This window comes from Grammomys surdaster, unplaced genomic scaffold (genome assembly GCF_004785775.1).
Source record: "Grammomys surdaster isolate TR1022 unplaced genomic scaffold, NIH_TR_1.0 266, whole genome shotgun sequence".
In the NCBI taxonomy this organism is placed as follows: Eukaryota; Metazoa; Chordata; class Mammalia; order Rodentia; family Muridae; genus Grammomys; species Grammomys surdaster.
In genome coordinates, this window is record NW_021604707.1 from 1,910,455 (window position 1) to 1,930,224 (window position 19,770).

General features: G+C 46.9%; 1 protein-coding gene across 1 annotated transcript in view; it reads right to left on the bottom strand.

Annotated features, from left to right (window-relative positions):
* Nucleotides 1-9,762, bottom strand: part of Fli1 (Fli-1 proto-oncogene, ETS transcription factor) — an 88,104-nt gene extending 78,342 nt beyond the window's left edge. The window contains exon 1 of the mRNA XM_028776207.1: nt 9,421-9,762. Within this exon, the coding sequence (XP_028632040.1) occupies nt 9,421-9,438 (18 nt within the window). The 5' untranslated portion in view covers nt 9,439-9,762. The remainder of the gene's footprint in view (nt 1-9,420) is intronic.
* Between the last annotated feature and the right edge of the window lie 10,008 nt (nt 9,763-19,770).

Genomic DNA, 19,770 nt, shown 5'->3' on the forward strand with positions numbered 1-19,770 from the left:
AGCTGGCCAGAATAAATTTAAGATTAGAAGAGAATGTTGTCATTGTAGCTCAGTTTACACATGGGACCATTAAAGAAAGAAATATCATTTGAGCAACCAGAAATCAGGTAACTTGCTCAGGATCCAATACTTGAGGTAGAGCCTGGGTTATAAATATGCTGTATGACTCTTTGGCCACACAATTTCTCAAAATGAGATCTCAAGTCTCTAGAATCCATTCAGTTTGATTATGATGGTTTTAATAAATCTCTAACAGACCGTTTTAATTTTTGCTTCTTTTAAATTTTGGAAACAGTGGGGGCACATCCTCATAGAAGCAGAAGGAGGGGGGTGGGATAGGGGGTTCCTGGGTGAGGGGGAAATGGGGTAAAGTGATAACATCTGAAATGTAAATAAAATATCCAATAAAAAAGAAAAAGAAAGAAAAAATTGAAAACAATGCATACTAATGATTAAAGAGTGAGCTGCTCCCTGAATTTGTGATATGAAAGGTAGATGTCTGCTTTTCCTATTCAGAAGCACCTAGTTTTAACCACTTAATGTATTTATTCCTAGAAACTGTCTGTACATAAATAATCATACATACATTTGCTTAAATGTCTGCCATAAATGGACTATGAAGATTGGAATTTTTTATGTGATAATATTATATTGCCAACTTTCTAAATTAGTGTCTATAGGACTTATTTCATTCCATTTAACATTAGTATGGCATCCTCTTTTTTTTTTTTTTTTTTTTTTTTTTTTGGTTTTTTGAGACAGGGTTTCTCTGTGTAGCCCTGGCTGTCCTACTCTGTAGACCAGACTGGCCTCGAACTCGGAAATCCACCTGCCACTCAAGTGCTGGGATTAAAGGCGTGAACCACCACTGGCACAGCATCCATATATCTATCTATCTATCTATCTATCTATCTATCTATCTACCTACCTATCTATCTATCTACATATATATATATTCCATGTTTATATAGCACCTCAAAATTAAACCATTAAATCAAACCATTTTTCATCTTTGCCATTATAAAGATGCTATAATAGGCATCTTGCTCATATGTCTTTAGTATCTGAATGAATACAGGTAAGGACAAGGCAGTCACCCTTTCTAACATGGCATATTAATGAATATTTTAATCTTTGTTGTCCTCTTAGGTCATGATGGTAAGGACTCTACTTTTATTTCATTTGAATATCTTTATGTACATGTAGGCCTGAGATTCTTAAGTTGATTGTTCGTTGGTATTTCTCCTTCCAGTATCTTTGCCCATTTCTCATTGAGTAGTCTTTTTCTTATTGATCTGTAAGTGGCCATTGCACCTGATAGAATGAGAAATAGTCTCCAAGGTTTCTCATTTATCTTTTCAGTGTGTCTGTTCCTTTTGGTGGTGCTGACAGACAAACACAGTACCTTGGCCATGCTGCTCTGTCACTGAGGCAGCCCCATCTTTTACTTCCCTTGTTTTGTTCGTCCTCATGTTAATACATACATTGAAGGCCTGGAGGAAGAGAGAAGGAGGAGGAATTTCCTCGGCTCAAACTTTGAACTTCCGAAACTGTCTACATAAAGGACTACTATCACCTAAGGCAGAAGAGACATGGTGCTCTACACTGTTGTCACCTTGAGCACTATGACTAATGTATCTATAACGTTAAGCTAAGTATAAATAGTGCACCCCCCCCCAAATTTATAGTGCCTTCTTTGGAATCATGGATCATCAGAGCTCAAAATAAGGGAGTAGAAAAACTTCTACTTCCTAGAAATCTGAAAGAGAGAAAGAAAGAAAGAAAGAAAGAAAGAAAGAAAGAAAGAAAGAAAGAGAGAAAGAGAGAGAGAGAGAGAGAGAGAGAATGGGGACATCTTGTCATCATTCACAGATGTGGACCTTCTCTGGAACACTGTGCCTATTCAATTTGGGTGAATGAATAAATGACTGAGTATGAATTAAAGGATAAATGTCTAAATACAAAACGACTCCAAAGACATAAATCTGCTTAGAGGAGGATTCGAACAGTCAACATAGAGATGGTTTAAAAGCTGAATAATCTACAATATCAAACTATTTTTTTTATCCTTTTGCTATGTTAATGGTAGTGTGCAATTATTTATTTTCAGACTAGATGCCTTTCCACATAAAATCAATGAACTCTCACAAATTTAGAATGAACAAATCTTTCTGGACTGTTAGATTCCAGTAGATACGTGAAAGCCACATATGTCTAGAAAAGCAGGGTTAAAGCTCCCTTGGCACCTGTAATTCAGGCTTCTTGCATCTGTGCACTGAAATGTGACATAAGTCTTTCACGACCTTGGATGCTATGCTCTGGCTGAGTAAATGGGCCTGCTCTTGGGAAATCATTCCACAGGACTCTAGTTTGTGTCTTCCTTGAGAGTTTAAAACCTTTTGGACCCTGAGATTTTGATCTGAAAGTAAATGGCAGTGTGTTGTTCCCTAAAGATAGGAAATGCCTTAAAGATTTCAGGTGTGAATAATTTTGAAGCTACTGTAAAGTTGGTTTGAACTACTGAAAGTGAACTATACCTTCTGTCTCTGATCCTATTGGGATGAGGCACAAAAGTATCTGTGTCTTTGATCAGATGAAATGTGAGCGCTAGTAATGGAGACAACTGGTCCGACCTACACATGAGAGAATGTCACACTTCTCTGAATTTCCATAGAAGTTTGGTTTGAGTCTCAGGGAAACAACCTTCCCTTCTGCATGGTCTCTTACCATCTGCTGACTCATTCTTAAAAAAGAGATGAAGTTGTCACCTAGGATAGACCTCCCAATTACAAACACACCTCATGGTGAGATTCCTCAGAACACTGAGCAAAGAGTCATATTTGAAGGATCAAATGGAACAACGAACATTTTAAAACATTTTTCCATAGCTTTGGGGATCAGATCCAGTCTTGTGCAGAATAGGCATATGCTTGAGCACTGAACCAAATTCACAGTCCTTGGCTCTTTGAAATCGGATTTTGGCTTGTGGCACAGCCTGGCTTTGAAATCACTAAGTGTCCCAGATGGTCCTTGGGCTTGGGATACTCCTGTCTCTACATTTTAAGCGCTGAGAATGCAGGCATGTGCCTTTCTCTTGTGTAACCACATTATTATAACAGCAGAAGAAATGGAATTTTCCCTCCCTTGCTTGGTCGCCTACTTAGTAAGCAGTGTCGGGTGGACCTTTCTGTTTTCCCAAACTCATCTCTACTATGTAGTCTTTATGGCTCACTAGAAGCTTCTAGAAGAGTTTTTAATAGGCCACTGTCATATCTATTAACTAAGCAGCAAGAGTACAGTGGAAAGAACACCATCACTAAGGGATTTGTATGGCTATGTAAACTACAATGCATTTAAACATCGATTATTTCTGATTGTATATTTTGTAAGACCCAATCTTTATCACAATATTTAAGGAATTCTATAATCTACTTCTATCTAATCTTCCCACTCCTTCCCTAATGTATTTCCTTTCCAAAGCCCTCGGCCATATAACCACACGTAAGTCTATCCATATACAAGGCCAACTTCCAGATTCATTTTTGTCAGGAAGTAGCATGCGCGGCAGGTGTATGCAGAAGACTCAGATATCCTGCAAACCGGAAAGACTTAGGCTTGAAAAACCCAACTCTGCCACCTATTAGCTGTAATCTTGGGCAAGCAGCCTCACCAGTCTGAACTTCCATTTATTCTACGTGAAATGGACCCATGGCAGTATAAACTCCCATAAGTCTGCAGGGAGGATGAACGCCAAGAGAACAAGGACTAAAAAACTACCCATGTAACTTTTCATTGGATCTTCCTTGGTGCCATTCAGAAGGTTCTTTCCTGGCACAGGGCTGTCATGACACTTGATAAACCCCACTGGAGTACACAGCTCATCTTCTAGTTAAGAATCCAAATCAGGACACCAGATCTGGCTCTGAATAGCAGTCAGACAGCTGTATTAATATGGATGGTCAACATACAGTCTCCAGTTCATAAGAAGTCTGTTATTCTAGCAATTGCCTCATTTTAAAGGTGCTAGGCCCAGGAGTAGCAGCATGGGGAGGGGATGGGGATTCCTTCTGTTGCCTCTGGAGAAACAATCTGATGTGTATTACTAAGTAGCGTGGCAGATATGAAAACGACAGAAAATGAAACAGGGTGTAGCCTTCTGCAGAGAAGAACACCTGCAGAACCTTGAGATGACCAAAAAAAAAAAAAGAAAAGAAAAGAAAAAGAAAAGAAAAGTATTATAGAGCAACATGGAGCATATTCCTGTAGTCCTAGCTCCCAGGAGGTGAAAAGGGTGGCTCAGAAGTTTGTGATCATTTTCAAGTACATAGCGAGTTTGAGGCAAGTCAGAGAGACACAGACTGTTTTCCCAAACAAGCAAAGGGATGCTAAGGAGATGGCTCAGTGGGTAAAGTGCTTGCCACACAAAATTGAGGGCCTGAGTTTGGATGCCTAGAGTTACATGAAACCAGAAAGAAGTAACACAGGTCTCTACCCCCAGGGCTTCTGGTATGAGAGAGGAGATTCTTCAGAAGATCCTGAGCCAGCTAGACCCCTGCACACAACAGCTGCCTGCAAAGAGACCCTATCACAAACAAGGTAGAAGGTGAGCACCAACACCCCAGGACATCCCGTTTATCTCCATGTGTCTGTCCATGCTCTCTCTCTCTCTCTCTCTCTCTCTCTCTCTCTCTCTCTCTCACACACACACACACACACACACACACACACACACACACACACACACACACTGAACATGAAAGCCTATATATCAAGCTTTAGGATGAATGAGACTTTAGTTTGGGGATGTTTTTGAGGTTTAAGGTAGAATAAAGATAAGTTTATTAATGGCAAAAATATTTTGCCAAGATTGATTGATTGTTTGTTTGTTTGTTTGCTGAGAATTAGACTAATGCTACATTTCTAGGGGGAAAGGGGTTTGGTTTCAGCCAAACAAGTTTTTTAAAACCAATGTCAACTTACTGCTCAACCTCAAACTAAAGAAGACATTGAAATTTTAAATCTTATTTAACAGGGCTGTTACCAAAGACCTTCTTGCTTCACTGTTCAGAAATAGATCTATTAGGTCTGTCCTAATATATCGGAGAGTGTTTTATTTAAAGAGGCAAACCCTCATTTTTTTTTTATACCTGCCTGCCATCAGTAAAAGAGTCTGCTGATTATTTAAGTAATGGTATATTTTAGATAGATTTTTTTTATAATAGAAACTTTCTTTATGATGCATAGAGTCAAAGCAGATTTATTCTGGAAAATAGTTGTGTTTTCCAAACCTATCTGAAAATTTTGACTCACTCTCTCTCTTTCTTTGTGTGTGTGTGTGTGTGTGTGTACAGATATAATTCAAGATAGTGGGAATATATTTGTCACTAAACTGCAGAAGTGTCGGTAGTTTAAGGTGCCAGATATTTCACAATTTCGCTTTTAAAGCTCTCTTTCTGCAGTATTCTATAATTTGACGTGAGGTGACATGTGAAATCTTCATCTTAGATTAGAAAGAACACTATCTCCTAGGACCCCTGAATTCTCACTTTTTTTTTTCCTTCTGTGATCATGAACTCTGTATTCAGCATGTTGGACCTTGGTTTTTCCCATAGGCAAAAACGAGAGCATCCAGCTAATAAGTCGTCTCTACAGCTTTAAGACTGTACACCTATGAATTTGAATAGTATGAGGAGAAAGCTTTTAAGTTCACTTGGAAGTCGCTTCAGAGAACTATCAGGTGGTTATGGGGACAGACAAAGTGACCATCTAGTTTGCCTGGTGTCCTTGTGAATTTAGGTGACATGCCCTCCTGGGAGATAGAAGCCAAGGCTACCCCTATTCTTCTCTCTTGACTGTTTTTTTCTCAGAGCTCCTTCCCAGTTTCTCTGCCCTGAGTGCAGCAGCCTACCCTCTCTCTGGCATATGGCTCGTCTCTGGTTCACAGAGGGTGCTTCTCTCTCTCCTGTACCATCGTTTAGTGCTTGTTTAGAAGTGCTATCTCTACTCAGGTTCCCACTTGCTTCATTAACAGTGTTCTTCCTACCTGGTACAGCACCATCATGTGTGAGCACTAACCACATTAGTCTCTATGTGCATCCATCACTAGATGACTTTCAATGGCTGATTATCCTACATACACAAAACAGAGCCTTAGAACACGAGATGTACACCACAAATACATATCAAAGTCATGAAATACGCATAGTGTTAAACTCAGACCTATGTTCTATTACTGTGAGCAACAAATCTCTGTAAGTACTAAGGCAAGATGAAGTTCAACAAATGTGCATCCACCTAAAGCACCAGATCTTATCACACCCTCACTGTGACTTATCTAAAGAAGCTGCTTTAGACCTACTTTACAGATGAGAAAACTGAGACCCAGGAGCCAAGAGCCTTGCCATGTAAGTAAATAGTAGAAAGGAGGATGGAGCTAGGTTTTCTCCCAGGCCTTCCTCTCTTTCCCTGTTTCCCAAGTTCATGCACATGTCTAACTGTTCTCTGGTTGATTCCCAATCTTTCATGGTGCACCTAATATTTGCAGTTCTACAGATGGCATCAATCTGATCAAAGGAAACCTGCCTAGAATTAAGACACAGTCTGAAACCAGGTCATTTTTGCAAGCAGCAAGCAGTATCACGTGCTTTTCAACACTGATAATATCACTGTGGGGAGCAGGGGTGGGGTAGGGTGTTGGTTAATATGACAGGTTAACTTGTCTGTAGCTAAAGAAGATCAAACAAACTGAGGCTTCCCATCCATGTTCTCCCATCAGACATTCTTGGAAAAGCAGAGAACGTAATTTGGAAGGGCAGCGTGATTGTACATCTACAACCTCAAAGGGTTCTGTGAATGCCAAACAAAACAGGGGGCTACCGTAAAGAAAGCTAGACTTCCCTGGCATCCTGAACCATGTACATCCTTGGCACCAAGACCCGCAGGTATTTTCAAATTTTGTGACTGAGGAAGATGCACGCAGGTGCATAAAATCACATCACAAAACCCACTCAAGGCTGATTGCTCCAGGCTTTTCCAACTGGCAAGCTAAATACTCTTAAGTCTGTGTCTACAGATCACATTTGATTTATAGTGTCCTCTGACCTTTGTTCATGTAGGGCAAGATGGTGGTTTAGTACACAAGCAACTGGAAACACCAGTGTAAAGTAGTCCCATGGGATTTTTATGAAGATTATGAAGGTCAAAGATGTTTTATAGTTGTAGATTTATATAGCAAGATAAGAAGCTGGTTGACCTTTCTTCCAATTCAGTCTTTCAGCATCTACACCAAGCATGGAATTGAACTATCATGTAAGTGGGGGCTAGGGAACCTGTGGCTTCTACATAGCTAAAAGGCTAAAGGATACACTAAAGACTTAATTTTCCAGAACCTTTGCTGTTCAGAAGAGAGCTTGAAAAGTGATTGATAGCCTTGGAGTTAAGTCTCCTAGGTGTGAAACAAGGTGTTCCTTAGGAGACTTTGGGGGGCTCATGAGCTCACATTATTCATCCTAAAAGAGCCCTGACTCCCATCGTCAGTATGAAGTGGCAATCTCCTGGTCTAAGGTTGTTCTTGATGCCTGACATGCCTATCCCAATGTGCAGTGTGTTGGGTTAACACATCCTGGGTACACAGACCACAGCTTCCTCCGGGGCTCAGGGCCTGTGCTTAGAGGTCTGAACACTGCATAGATATTGCCTCACTTCTCCTCAGAGTGTCCACATTAAGCCTCTGGAGCCACATGATCACCCTCCTGGATGATCAGAGGGGAGGGTTTTTTTGGGGGGGGTGAGTATAAAGTGATCTGAATGGGAGTGTGAAGATTTTAGAAGACCATCTGGTTACTGAACCTGGGGGTGTAAGCACTTGCATGAATACACCAACAGGAAGCAGAGAAGCAGGGCCCGGTGACCTCCACTGTCAAGTCTCTAGAGCACACCTCTCAGGAACCCTCTCAAGTCAAGTTTGATAAACCTGCGGCTATGTGATCGCGTTAAAAACCCCATTACAATCGGTTATCTCATCTCTGGCTTTAAGTTCCTTCAGTTGGTGCCTTTTACCTAAGTAAGCATGTTTCTGAGAGGGAGGGAGGAAGAAAGAAGGAGGGCGGGAGGGAGGGAGAAAGAGAGAGAGAGTGTCTGTGTGTGTGTGGGGGGGAGAAGCCTCTTAGAAAATAAAAACACTCTGACCCCACCCAGAAGATAAAAATCTGTTGAATTCTCTAAAGCCAACACCTTAACCTCCTCTTATTCAAAGCCATGAGTAGGAAGTGGATTCCTCTGGGTTCTGGAGAATGGCGGCTCTGCCAGTCCCCACCTCACCAGCCTGATAGTTTTTCCAGAGCAATTCCTGCCTGATGTGTAGCCTTGAAGCTAACGTCTGCTCTCATTCATTCTCCTAAAGTCCTCTTAGGCTAGTCACGTTAGGGGGTGTCCCTCCTTTCTGCTCCTGGCCCTACTTCCCTCTTTCAGGAGGAGCACTCAGCCTTTCTGAAGCGTGACAGGGAACCCAGACTCACGGGTCTGCTGGGCTGCACTTTGCAACCTAGACCCAAGCTGGGCCGGCGCGGATGGGGGTTGGGGGTGGAATCGGCAAGCCCCAGGCCATGGGCTCAGAACCAGCCACCGCAGGCAGACGGCCGTGAAGGAGTTTAATTCTTACTGGGAGGACAGCTCCTGGATCCCTTGCTCTGAAGCTGGCGCACGCACAAGTGTGCGGGATCTGAGGCACAGAGGAGCCGGAGAGCCAGAAGATTCCTAGCCCTTAGGAACAGCGAGGCGGGCCCGTTAGCTCCGGGCAGCCGGCGTCGGCAAATCGCCGGGCAGAGGCAGTGAGAAGGGGGGGAAGAGAAACCGGTCGGGCTGACATGTAAACAGGGGCTTCCATCTGGACCCGCGGGCTCAGCCGGATCCTCAGACACCCTCCCTTATAAGCCTCCCCTCCCGCAACGAATCCGCCAACTCGCTCCGGGGATCGGGGGACCCCAGCCTGTGGCGAACGCTGCTCCTGCCCGCGCTGATCTCGGCCTTTGGCGTGAGGAAGCTGGCCGCCAGACTAGTGCCTGGCGCCGGGGCAGGTCGTCTGGGTGCCGGGTGGGAACCGACCCGGTGATCTCCCGCCCTAGACTCTGGTCTGCGCCCCGAGTCCCCAGGTTTCAGCTGCCCAGTCTCGCAGCCCCTCGGGCGGGCGGCTCAATGGGAGCCTGCGGGATTCCACTGTGGCACAAGGAGTGAGGGGTGGCTCGCCCTGGGCGGGAAGCCTGGCCGGCCTCCTCGGAATGGGGGACTCGCCACCCGGAGGAGACCGCGCGAAGCCGGGGCGCGGAAGGAAGGGAGAGTGGCCACGTCTTCCGGGACCCCGGCGCCCAGCCCTCCCGCCGCCCTGGTCGGCCCTCGCCCCGCGCCCACTGCCCCGCCGCTTACCTTAATAGTCCCGTCCATTTGGCCAAGTCTGCAGCCGAGCCCCCCAATATTCCACACATTGACCCGGTTACAGCCTGACCTCGTACCCCTTCAGATTAGCCCGGCGCGGCCTCTTTGGCGCCCTGGGCCCTCTCTGAGTGCCCCCTGCGAGCGCCCTGCCCTCGCTCCCCTGTGCACGTTTGTTGTTGTAGCGGATCGAAAAAGAGACAGTTAACCGGATGAAACTTTTTTTCAGCTAATTTTGGGAAGTGACTTCACTTTGCGATCGGGGAGGAAGTCCTATCTCTCTCTCTCTCTCTCTCTCTCTCTCTCTCTCTCTCTCTCTCTCTCTCTCTCTCGTCTCGCCCTCTCCTCTCTCTTCTCTGCTCTCTCTTGTCTTCCCTCCCCCACACCCCCTCTTCCTCTCCTCGCCCTGCTTTTCGCATCACTCGCTATATAAATATACGCGAGATGCCCAGATACATTCATGCACTGCGCACACAGGATACTTGCTCCTGGGAGATAAGAGCTGGCCAGGAACAATGACGGGGTCCACGCCCAGTATCCGCTCCCTGATTCCTGAAGTCTGTAACTCCCCCATCACCTTCCCCCCAAATCCAAAGCCAAAAGCCTCTGGCCTCTTTCCTTTCCCTTGGGCCTTTGGCCGAAGGTGGCCCTCCTGACTCATTCACTTTCCGTTTCTTCCCACAGATACATTCATTAATGTTTTTTCCAGCCGGAGTCAAACTTTTTTGGGGCTGGGAGGAAGAAGGCGGGAGAGCTTTTACTAGGACTGGGGACAACCTGGCGACGCCGACCGCCAGAGGAGATTCGGACGCAGATCAAGGCAAACATACTATTTTTTAAAAAAGAAGGAAGGAAGGAAGGAAGGAAGGAAGGAAGGAAGGAAGGAAGGAAGGAAGGAAGGAAGGAAGGAAGGATAACTCGAAGGAACTTTTTGCATCCAAGCGCTGCTCTCCAGAGCGGCTCAACGCAAATTTCAGGTCCCGCGGACCTGACCTGTCATGGGTGTGACTCAATACCTCAAGCATTGTTACCACAGAGGTAGATGCTCACCCTTTGGCGCGCCTCGACTCCGGGCTCCGCCAGCCCGCTAAGGAAGTAGACCAGCTGCAACCTAGGCTTTTTGGGTTAAAACCTATCTGGACCCGACAGCCCAAGTCCTTCAATACCATCGCAGCCCCCAAGGAACTGACATCAGGACGAGCTTGCCCTTTACACTACGCAACAAGACCCCGGAGCAAGGCAAGCGGCTCAGCAGAGACCCCCACCTTGGATGAGAACGATGGTCTAAGGGTCCAAGCTAGGGACTGTCATTCCCACCCAACGGCATGACCCGCTTTACCGGCTCCGTTCTCTCTGTTATCCCCCACCTCCCCTGCTGGACCCGGGAGCACTCTAGTTAAGGCTTCTCTGGGGTACCGGCGCTCGCGGCCTGACTCCCATCTCCCAAACTTCGAAAACAGGTTACCTTTTCCACGCTCTTCACACCACGCTGTGGACTTTCTCACTTTTATTTAAGAGTCCTCCCGGGAAAAGAGGGGAAAAATCCAGAGCAGATCCGAATAAATTGGAAAGGAAAAAAAATCAAAAGGGTGTCCACGGCGGCAAAAAGGTGACTTATTAATTCTTTATTTCTTCAGGAGCATTTGCGCTCGCTCGCCTCCCTCCCTCCCCCCTCCCCCTATCCAAATTAGTCTCATCAATTCAGCTCCAATTTGGGGTTCGAATACAGACACGGGTCTGAACGTGACCAGACCTGGAGTGGCGGTGCAGCCTGCCAGCAATTGAGACTCGGTTTACTGTGGGGGGTGGGGTGGGGGGCCGGGCCCCACTCCCCCTCCTCCTGTCTGCTTCTCAATCCAGGGGTCTGCTCCGGGGCTCCCCTGGGACCGCCACATCTGGTTACCGCTAGCGGGGTCAGGTCCCCCCCCCTTTGCCTGGGGCCACCAGTTCTGGAGTTCAATTAAAAGAAATCAGGCTTAACCCTTTCCTGCCTGCGGCCGGGCTGCCCGCCCTCTTTGCTCTTCCCTTCAGCATTTCCACATGCTTTCCAGAGAGGAAAGAGGTTAAAGGGAAAGGAAGAATGAATTACATCCTTTCAAACCTCAAATTGTTTCCTTTTCAGCCTAGACTCTACAGACATGGAAACGTAGCTTTCAGGAGGGTGCACCCAAGCTATCCTGTGCCTCTTTCTGCCCGAAAGGAGTGTTTACTTCTCCATGAAGAGGGTCCCCTTCCAGGCACTGGATAAGTTACAAAGGCCACAAATAGCCAATCCTCATGCAATCACTAACTGCTCCCCCCCCCAAGCACCAAAGTGGCAGACAATAACCAGGTTTTCCTTTACAACTTCTGTTGATCTCTCAAATGACAGTCATCTTCATTGCTGAATAACATTCACTGGAGTAGTTCAATAATTGGAATAACTCCTAATTTCATTGAGCCCAATTCCTTCTCTCACCGGGGTGTTATTCAACAAAAATCTAGATAAAAATAAAGACTTGAACCCCTATCTCAGCTAGGGAGTATTTTTTTTTTTTTTTGGTCTCTGCCTGCAAAACTGACATGAAAGCAATTTCATAATTTTTGGGGGTGGGGGCACTGGCCTAGGCAACCCCAGGGCATGACAGGTATCATTGGCATTTCTACCACCAACCCCTCCATCTGAACCTTCTCTTCATTCTCAGGGTTTTCCACACAGAAGAAGACACTGTCCCCCAGTTTTGAACAGCTCTGGGATAGAATGTCAGATTCCTTCCATCCCGCGTTGTTGCTCTGGTGGGCGAGTTTGCCCGCTTATGTAACTCTGGGTATGGTGTTCCACTGGATCCTCCTAGCTCTCTTTTAAATCCTGAAGGGGGGAAAAGCCCTAACCAAACACAACAGTAAACAAGTCTGCCCTGTTTAATGTGGTTACCACCAGACATCTGGAAAGATGGTTTGATCCTGGCAGCTCACATTGTTTTCATGAGCAGCCAAAGAGAATATTTTGAATGTTTGCATTGAGACAAATTGATAGAGAGCCTGCGGTGAGGCCTGCTGCAAATGAAAACTGTCTTGCGCTGGGAGAGGGCAGGTCCCTCCCCTTCTCTCGCTTCTCACTCCCCTTCCCTTTCCTACCCCCCACCCCTTTCTGGCTCTCTCAGGCTCTTCTCTTCCCTGTCTACCAGTCCAGCTCAGGAATGGCAGCCCCTGCCCACACAGTGGTGCACGCCCTCTTTCCTGGCGCTCTAAGGACTGTGGGCTTCACTCTATCCCAGACTGGGCAGGGCTGGGGGCTAGGAGTTGGTACCAGTTCGTTCGCTGCTGTTCCACCAGCCTATTCTTCATTTTCAAGTCAGGGGAAGCTCACAGCCGAAGAAGCGAGGCTAATTTTTTTTTCTAAGGTACAAACTGGAAAAAAATTATGCCAGTAACAAAGCATCCTGGCTCACATTTTTAAGTTGTATAAAGACGCATACACATAGGTGAATAGTTAGGAAGCATTTGAATTTGGAGAGTTTTCATTAAAGCACTGATGGGACGACTTGCTTTATATACACTTGACAATTTCAAAGATGCGGAAGTCCTGCTTCCCCAGGGAGGGAAACGGCCGACAAAACGTGTCTTGGCTCGCTCAATGTCAGCCCTTTTGACCGGGTCAAGACTTTCCAGACGCAAGCTTCCCGGGCTCCTTTGGTCCTAGCCTGGGACGAGAGTGGGAGGACAGGACCATCGGAGCCCGATCCCTGGGGTGTCTCCAGACCCCATGACATCTGGGTCGTTTGAAGTTCCTAAAGATGCCAGGTCTGGCAAAGCGTCTCTGGCAGAGCCTTCCTTCCCCTTCCCCTTCCCCTTGCGTTCTCTTCTCCCACCGATTCAGAGGGTATCTAGCTGGCAAAGCAGGAGGGGAAGAGGTGGAGGAGGGGTGGGGGGAAGGGGTTGGCAGGAGAACGCCAAAACTCCAGACTGCACAACTGCAGCTTCAAGTGTCTGGCCTCTCGCTCGAGGCCATAATTAATTTGAGATTTATTTTTATTGGAGAACTCGAGTCTCGTCTGACCTTAGCCAAACAAGGCAGCTTGAGCCGCCCCTGGATGCGCTTGAATGCTGGGGAATATTTCTGCAGGAAGGCTCTGCAGGAGCGCCTGCTTTGAATTTGTTTCTCAGACATCATCCACTCACAGATTGAAGGAAGATTTAGAGCCTCTGTTTTGCCCTGCCCGCTCCCCACGCTAGTTCTTGCCTTAGCACCGACCCTGTTCAAAACGCTACGTGGGAGGCCGCAGCGCCTGCAGAGCCGCGCGGGGGGCCAGGCCAGGAGGGTCTCGGAGACCCGAGACCCAGACAATTGGAAGCCGAACCCCCAGACCACTCGGCGTCGTCGAGAAAACCCCAAGGGAGTCGGAGGCTGACCAGAGAGCACAGGCTGACAGGAGGTGGAGACCAGCCGGGTGTCGCGACCCTCATCCAGTGGCGGCGCCGTGATGGGGACTATGGAGGTCGCGGGTGGGTTCAGCTTCTGGAATCTCAGCCAATCCGACCTCCCAGTAGCCTTATACAATATCCTCTCCAAATACGGACCACTATCCTTGAAGCGCAACTTCGGGACCTACATGCCAGAAACTTAGGGGCAGTATCCCTGTGCAGGTCCAGGACCCAGCAGCCTCCCTTTGTCTGAGTCAAGGGAAAAGGAGGATGTCTCCCCCATAAGCAGCGTGGGCAGAATCCTCAGGCTGGTAGAGCGAAGAGCAGAAAGAGGAGAACCCTGTCAGGCTTGTACAGGTGTATGTGTATCAGACCTCAAGGAAATGGCCCATTTGATGGGATAGGAATTTCACATTCTTCCAGTACTATGCTATTACTGGGCCAAGTTATTGCACTGGGTCTTCTGGTCTTCTCTATCCACTTCCTTACTCAGATTCCATGAGTGAAAGTTTAGGCCGGACCCAGGGATTCTCCTGGACTCTCAACCTCTCTGAGTCAGTGTCCTTCTCTGTACAGTGGCCACAGACTAGGACGCATCTCAAAGGGCTATGGTGAACATGAATGTTAGAACTTCTTTGGCAGTCAGTATACTCTCCTTAGTGTCTGTATCTTGAACTTGTTCCCTTATGAACTCTGTCACATTTTAATCTCTCAGTACAAAACAGACTGTCATTATAGGAATAGTATATAGTAATAATACTAGTAAGTAGTGTACAAACACGATTCGATGCCCAGAACAGGGCCTGGCAAAGGGGAGGCAGCTGTCAATACAACCATAGCTAGGCATCTAGGACTGCCAAGTTGTGTATTGAAAAGTCACCTCCTCTGTCTTTTTCTCTAATTCCTTCAACCCTCACCCTGAAAAAGTGCTCTCCTGTGAGACCATGTCTGAGGCCTCAGTTTGTAGTAAGAAGCATCCAGAGACTGGGTGGAGAGGTCCCCTTGTTCCTTAAGGCAGGGCTCAGCTCCTGGTTCCTGGGGCCAGGTCACCTGGGCTCCCCTTGTTTGTCAACAACCCTGAGCTGGTCAGACAGAGAACAGCAAGGGCTTGGCAGTTTGTACCCCTCTGGCAAATGGTTGGTGAAGGAAGCCTGCAGAACAGACCGAAGATTGTCCTGCCACGCAGAACTTTCACCAACATCAATGAACTCCTTTGTGCAACAATACAAACTTTGTGGCTGCTGAAAAATCTATTTTCCCCCTTGAAAAGAGCTCCTTCGGCAAGCGGCTCCTGTGGCAGCCCACAGCTCTCACAGGGCCTCTTTGCCCACCCCAGGCTGGTTTGCTACTCTGTCCTGGACCAGCTTGCTTTCTCCATGACCCTTAACCCTGGGTCAGACCCTGGGTTTTCCCTCTGTCCTTTGGAGAGTTATTATCCCCAAGATTCTGGGACCTGGTGTGTGAGCTGGGAAGAGGCTGTAGCCCAGGATGAAGGCCATTTAGAATACTGCGTGTAAAGCTGGAAGAGCCCCTTGGCTTGGCTTCATTGCTGGGAGAGGTAGTGGTAGGAGCCATACCGCCATAATACTGGAGCCCAGGGCCCTGCCTGTCCCAGTCTAATCTCATAGTTTGCTCTGGGACCTCTTGGGAGCCATCCATCCATCTCTGCAAGAGCTAATTATTGACACGTTTTACTCCAGTTTCTCCTCCACCCCTCTGATCCTTGTTTAGTCACTCCTCCCAGAGTAATCCTCCTGGTCGCTTCCTGAAAAGAACACCACTGCTTCAGACAGCAGGCAGAGAGAAGATGCTTTCCACTGTCAGCAAGTTTCTGAGGTGTTAGACAAGTAATTAGTGCTCACTCCTTAGACCTAAGAAACCTATATTGAAGATGTTCTGCCAGGTGGGTCCATGCCCTGCCTTCTCTTTTTCTGAAAGCAGGAGGATGCTGGGTCGGGGTTTGTGGGCAGGGCACTTGGGGCAGGACTTCAGGATGAAGAAAGGAGCCCAGTTCTACAGGAGACACCTTTGGAACCTCTAGTGAGTCTTTTCTCCTCCACCCTGTTCTTGGCTGTGCAGAGTGAGGCCTAGTTTCTACTCTGGGCAAGGCCATTCAGTGTACACTCTCCACCCCACCCGCCAGGGAATTTTCACTAAACGTGTAACCCAGATGTCCCAGTCTTGGTTTGTTTACATTCTTGGGAACGGTTGTGGAAAGGGGAAAACAACCCCTTAGATGAGTTGTCAAATACAGCAATCTGAGCTTTTGAGGGATGGGCCCTTTAGGTGGGTCTGAAGGCTGAGCAGGCCCATCCAGTAAAAGAAACAATTGAGCTCATGTATTTGCACATAACCATACACATGTGCACACACTCATGCACACTGCACATGCAATATACATCCCATCTCCCCAAAGTGCCACCCTGATGACAGATAAGCCAAGACTTCACTTTTTTTTTCTTGGATAAAGGAGGACCCAAATAAAGATCAAAGGTCTGGAGTAGAGGTGGGGGAGAGTTATGTGAAGATTACTGCCTGTTTAAAGATGCTGTCTAGTCTTACCTTGACATCAGATGACATGTCAGGAACTGTCTGAAACATCTTGTGCTAAGGAGGAAGGATCCTCAGGCTCCAGAAGCAACCTAAGTAGAAAAAAAAAATATAAGTAACTAAAATACGTAGTAAAGGTGAGGACAAGATCCAAATAGAGAAGGCAGGAGGAAGTGGAGGGCTCCTAACTCTCTGATCCTTTGAGAAGCCTCTGGCGATTCTTTTGCCTCTGCCTATAGACCTTCAGGTCAGGAGACGGTACAAACCACACACCAAGGCTTCACAAGGGCCTGAGAGGTTTCATGCCTGGGGGGTTTTGAAGAGTGCATCCTGGTTAGAGGACAGAGAGGATCCTTGGGAAGGGGAGAGCAGTCATAGAACAGATCATAAGATAGTAACCACAGCTCCTGGGGCAGAGATCTTCTTGGTTCTCTCACTAACCTGCCACTAAGTTAGACTGGTAGCAGGTACTCTTTCCTTCCAGGGTATGGATACCTTAGGGAGGAAGACTCAGATTCTGAGGTCTGTGGAAGCCTCTTTCAGAGGAATAAACATCTCCCTCTTTTGAAAGAAAACAGGTCTCCAGCAGAGCCCAGGATGATGGACGCAGGGCACTCATTTTCAGGGGCAGAGAAGGTGGTTTTTTAGGTCAGAATACATGGGCTGGAGAAGCAACGCCACCTTGGACCTCAGGTGCCTCTCTCTGCCTGTGCAGGTCTGTGCTCTGCTTTAAGACTGGGGGGCAGCCTCTTTTTCTGTCCTTTCCTCCCTTCTCTGAAACCACCTTTAACAAGGCAATCCCGCAGCTTCTCCAGCAGCCAATGTGTTTCTGATAAAGTACTTTTCTCCCTACTAACAAATTCCAGCTTTTTTGACTCCTGAAGCCACAACACAGGCACTCACTACTTCAGTGACTAGGTGCTTGTTCCGTGGCACACTTGTTCTGTGTTTCCCTTGCTGATTCAGACCTCGGCGCTCTTTCTTCACTCTCCTCATTTTCTGTGAAAACCAGTGCACGGAGGGAGAAAAAAAACAATGAACAGGAGGAAGAGATCCCCACATTTTATGATTATAACCAGGGCACCAGGGCAGTCAAGAGAGGGATGAAGGGGGAGATGGAAGGAAGGAGGGAGCGTTTCTCAGAGGGGCAGGAGCCAGTAGATGCCAGGTGACACTCTTACCAGCTAAGCCAGGAGCTCTAGGATGTCCTGGCCTTGGATGCAATGATATTCTATGACCCAGCCCTGGGGACTTTGACAATGGGGAATTAAACCTGGTGGCCTCCTGCAGTTAAGATTTGCCCTTCTTTACTCAAAGCTCAGAGGCAGCCTCAGCTCAGGCACACCAGGACCCTCTGCTGGAGCCACCAGAATTTTTCTGCAGCTTTCCTGGCCTGTCTCAGCCAGCTCTGTGCATTCCCCTACCTCTTCCTCCTCTGGCTTTACCCTCTTGTAATTTGATTTCCTGTTTCTTATCAATATTTCAACCACTGTCTGACAGAATTGTTCTAAAAAAGACAGCAACCCATCTGCCCCCAGCTGCCTTTCCAGAAATCTCCCGATGTTACCAGGAAATTTCTAGGAATACTTAGAAACCACACAGCATCATACACAGACACACAAGACTAACCAGCCCAGGCTGAACTCTTCTGGGAAAGTTTGAATGTATTGCTGTGTAAATAATGGCTCTCCAGACTTGGTGTTCTAGTAGTACACACTCATTCCCGTTCAGGCTTCTGTTTTCCTACTTGCCCCTTATCTGATCCCCCCCAGGAATACACTTTCTGACTACCTTCTTTTTTAGAGTTGGGTAAAATACAGCCATCACAGAGATATCTCTATGTTGAGTTTTGCTTTTTTTTCAGGAGTTCAGGCATCGAAAAACACTCACTAACAAGTTGTTTTGGCCTCAACTTCTGTTTTCTTTCTCCTTGTGGAAGGGTCTTGGATGAGGCTCAGGTTTCAGAGACCCTGGTCTGATCAGATGCCTTCCCCTGCCCCCAATAGGCCATTCCACAAGGCTGCCTGGCAATACTGTCCAGTTGCCTTTGTATAATGGGGTGGACAGATTTCACATCTTTATACTCTCCTTCAAGAATCTCTAGGACTGCTAACCTGGCCTGCCTGGATAGCTCTTGGGGACCAGAGTAGTGAGTCTTAGATTTTTATTTAGGTGTCTGGGCAAAGGACAGGGGCAGCAGAAAGCAGAGATGGAGGCACAGCAATTTGTAAAAATAGCAGCAGGCGCACACATTTTTGTTTGCCTGGAGTGTGGTTCTTCGGTTCTTCTCTTCTTCTGGAGTGCGGGAGATGAGATTCCTGGATGCTTTGGTTCTGGAACCTTTACAAATCTAGTTTAATATCATTCTCCTGCACTCCCTGCTTTCCCTACCCAGCTCTGGAAATTTCTAACCAAAAGGCACGGGACAGAATTGTATTTCAGGAGAAAGCATACTTTATCTGCCCAGATCTGCCCGCGTGGGGGGGGGGGGGGGGCTCTGCTCAAGACTGGAGGGCGTTATTCATTATTTCCTTTTCAACAATATCCCGATTTTCTCTCCCGTCCCTCCCCCCAAAGCGCCACATATTGAAACATTTTGCTCCTTAATAAGAGCACACCCAAGAGCTAGAAGGTGAAAGGCCAGGCTGGGACCGGTGACTGGAGCTGCCCGAGATCCTTGCCCACAACCACGTTGCCCCTCCCTACGCATTCCTAACTATAGCTTAGGAAAACAAGACCTTGGAGGAAGGGAGGGGGCTAACGGTCCAGAGCCACGGCCCCTGGAATTCTGCTCTTAGGATTCTTAGGGTGATGTCTTCTTTCCCAAAGGGACAATATACTATTTCAAACAATGGTCAATAAAAATTACTGTCTACGTGTACATCCTGTAGTTTTAAAGATACGCTTTCTTTAGGAAAGTAGAGAGGTCTGAAGAGCTCCAGGTATTCTAGAGGAAGTGAAGGCAAAACAAATTGTTCAGTGCCTCGCCATCCCTGGTCTGTCCCTCCCTCGCTCACCCTCCTTCTATTTATTTATTTATCTAGGTTTTCAGGATTGATAGTAGGAACTGGACCTAGAGCTGGACAAGTGCTCTACAACGGAGCCTCCTTTTCATTTTTAATTTTGAGACAGGTTCTCATTAAGTTGTCCAAGACAGTCTTGAACTTGAGATCCTCCCAAGATCACAGGTTTGTGTTACCAGGACCTGACTTTTTTTTTTTTGTAAAGGGGAACTATTAAGAGATATTTACTTACGATTCAGTGATCCTCAGTCTTCCTAATGCTGTGACCCTTCAATACAGTTTCTTACGATGTTTTGACACCAACCATAAAATAACTTTGCTTTTCTTCATAACTGTAATTTTGCTACAGGCATGAATTGTAATGTAA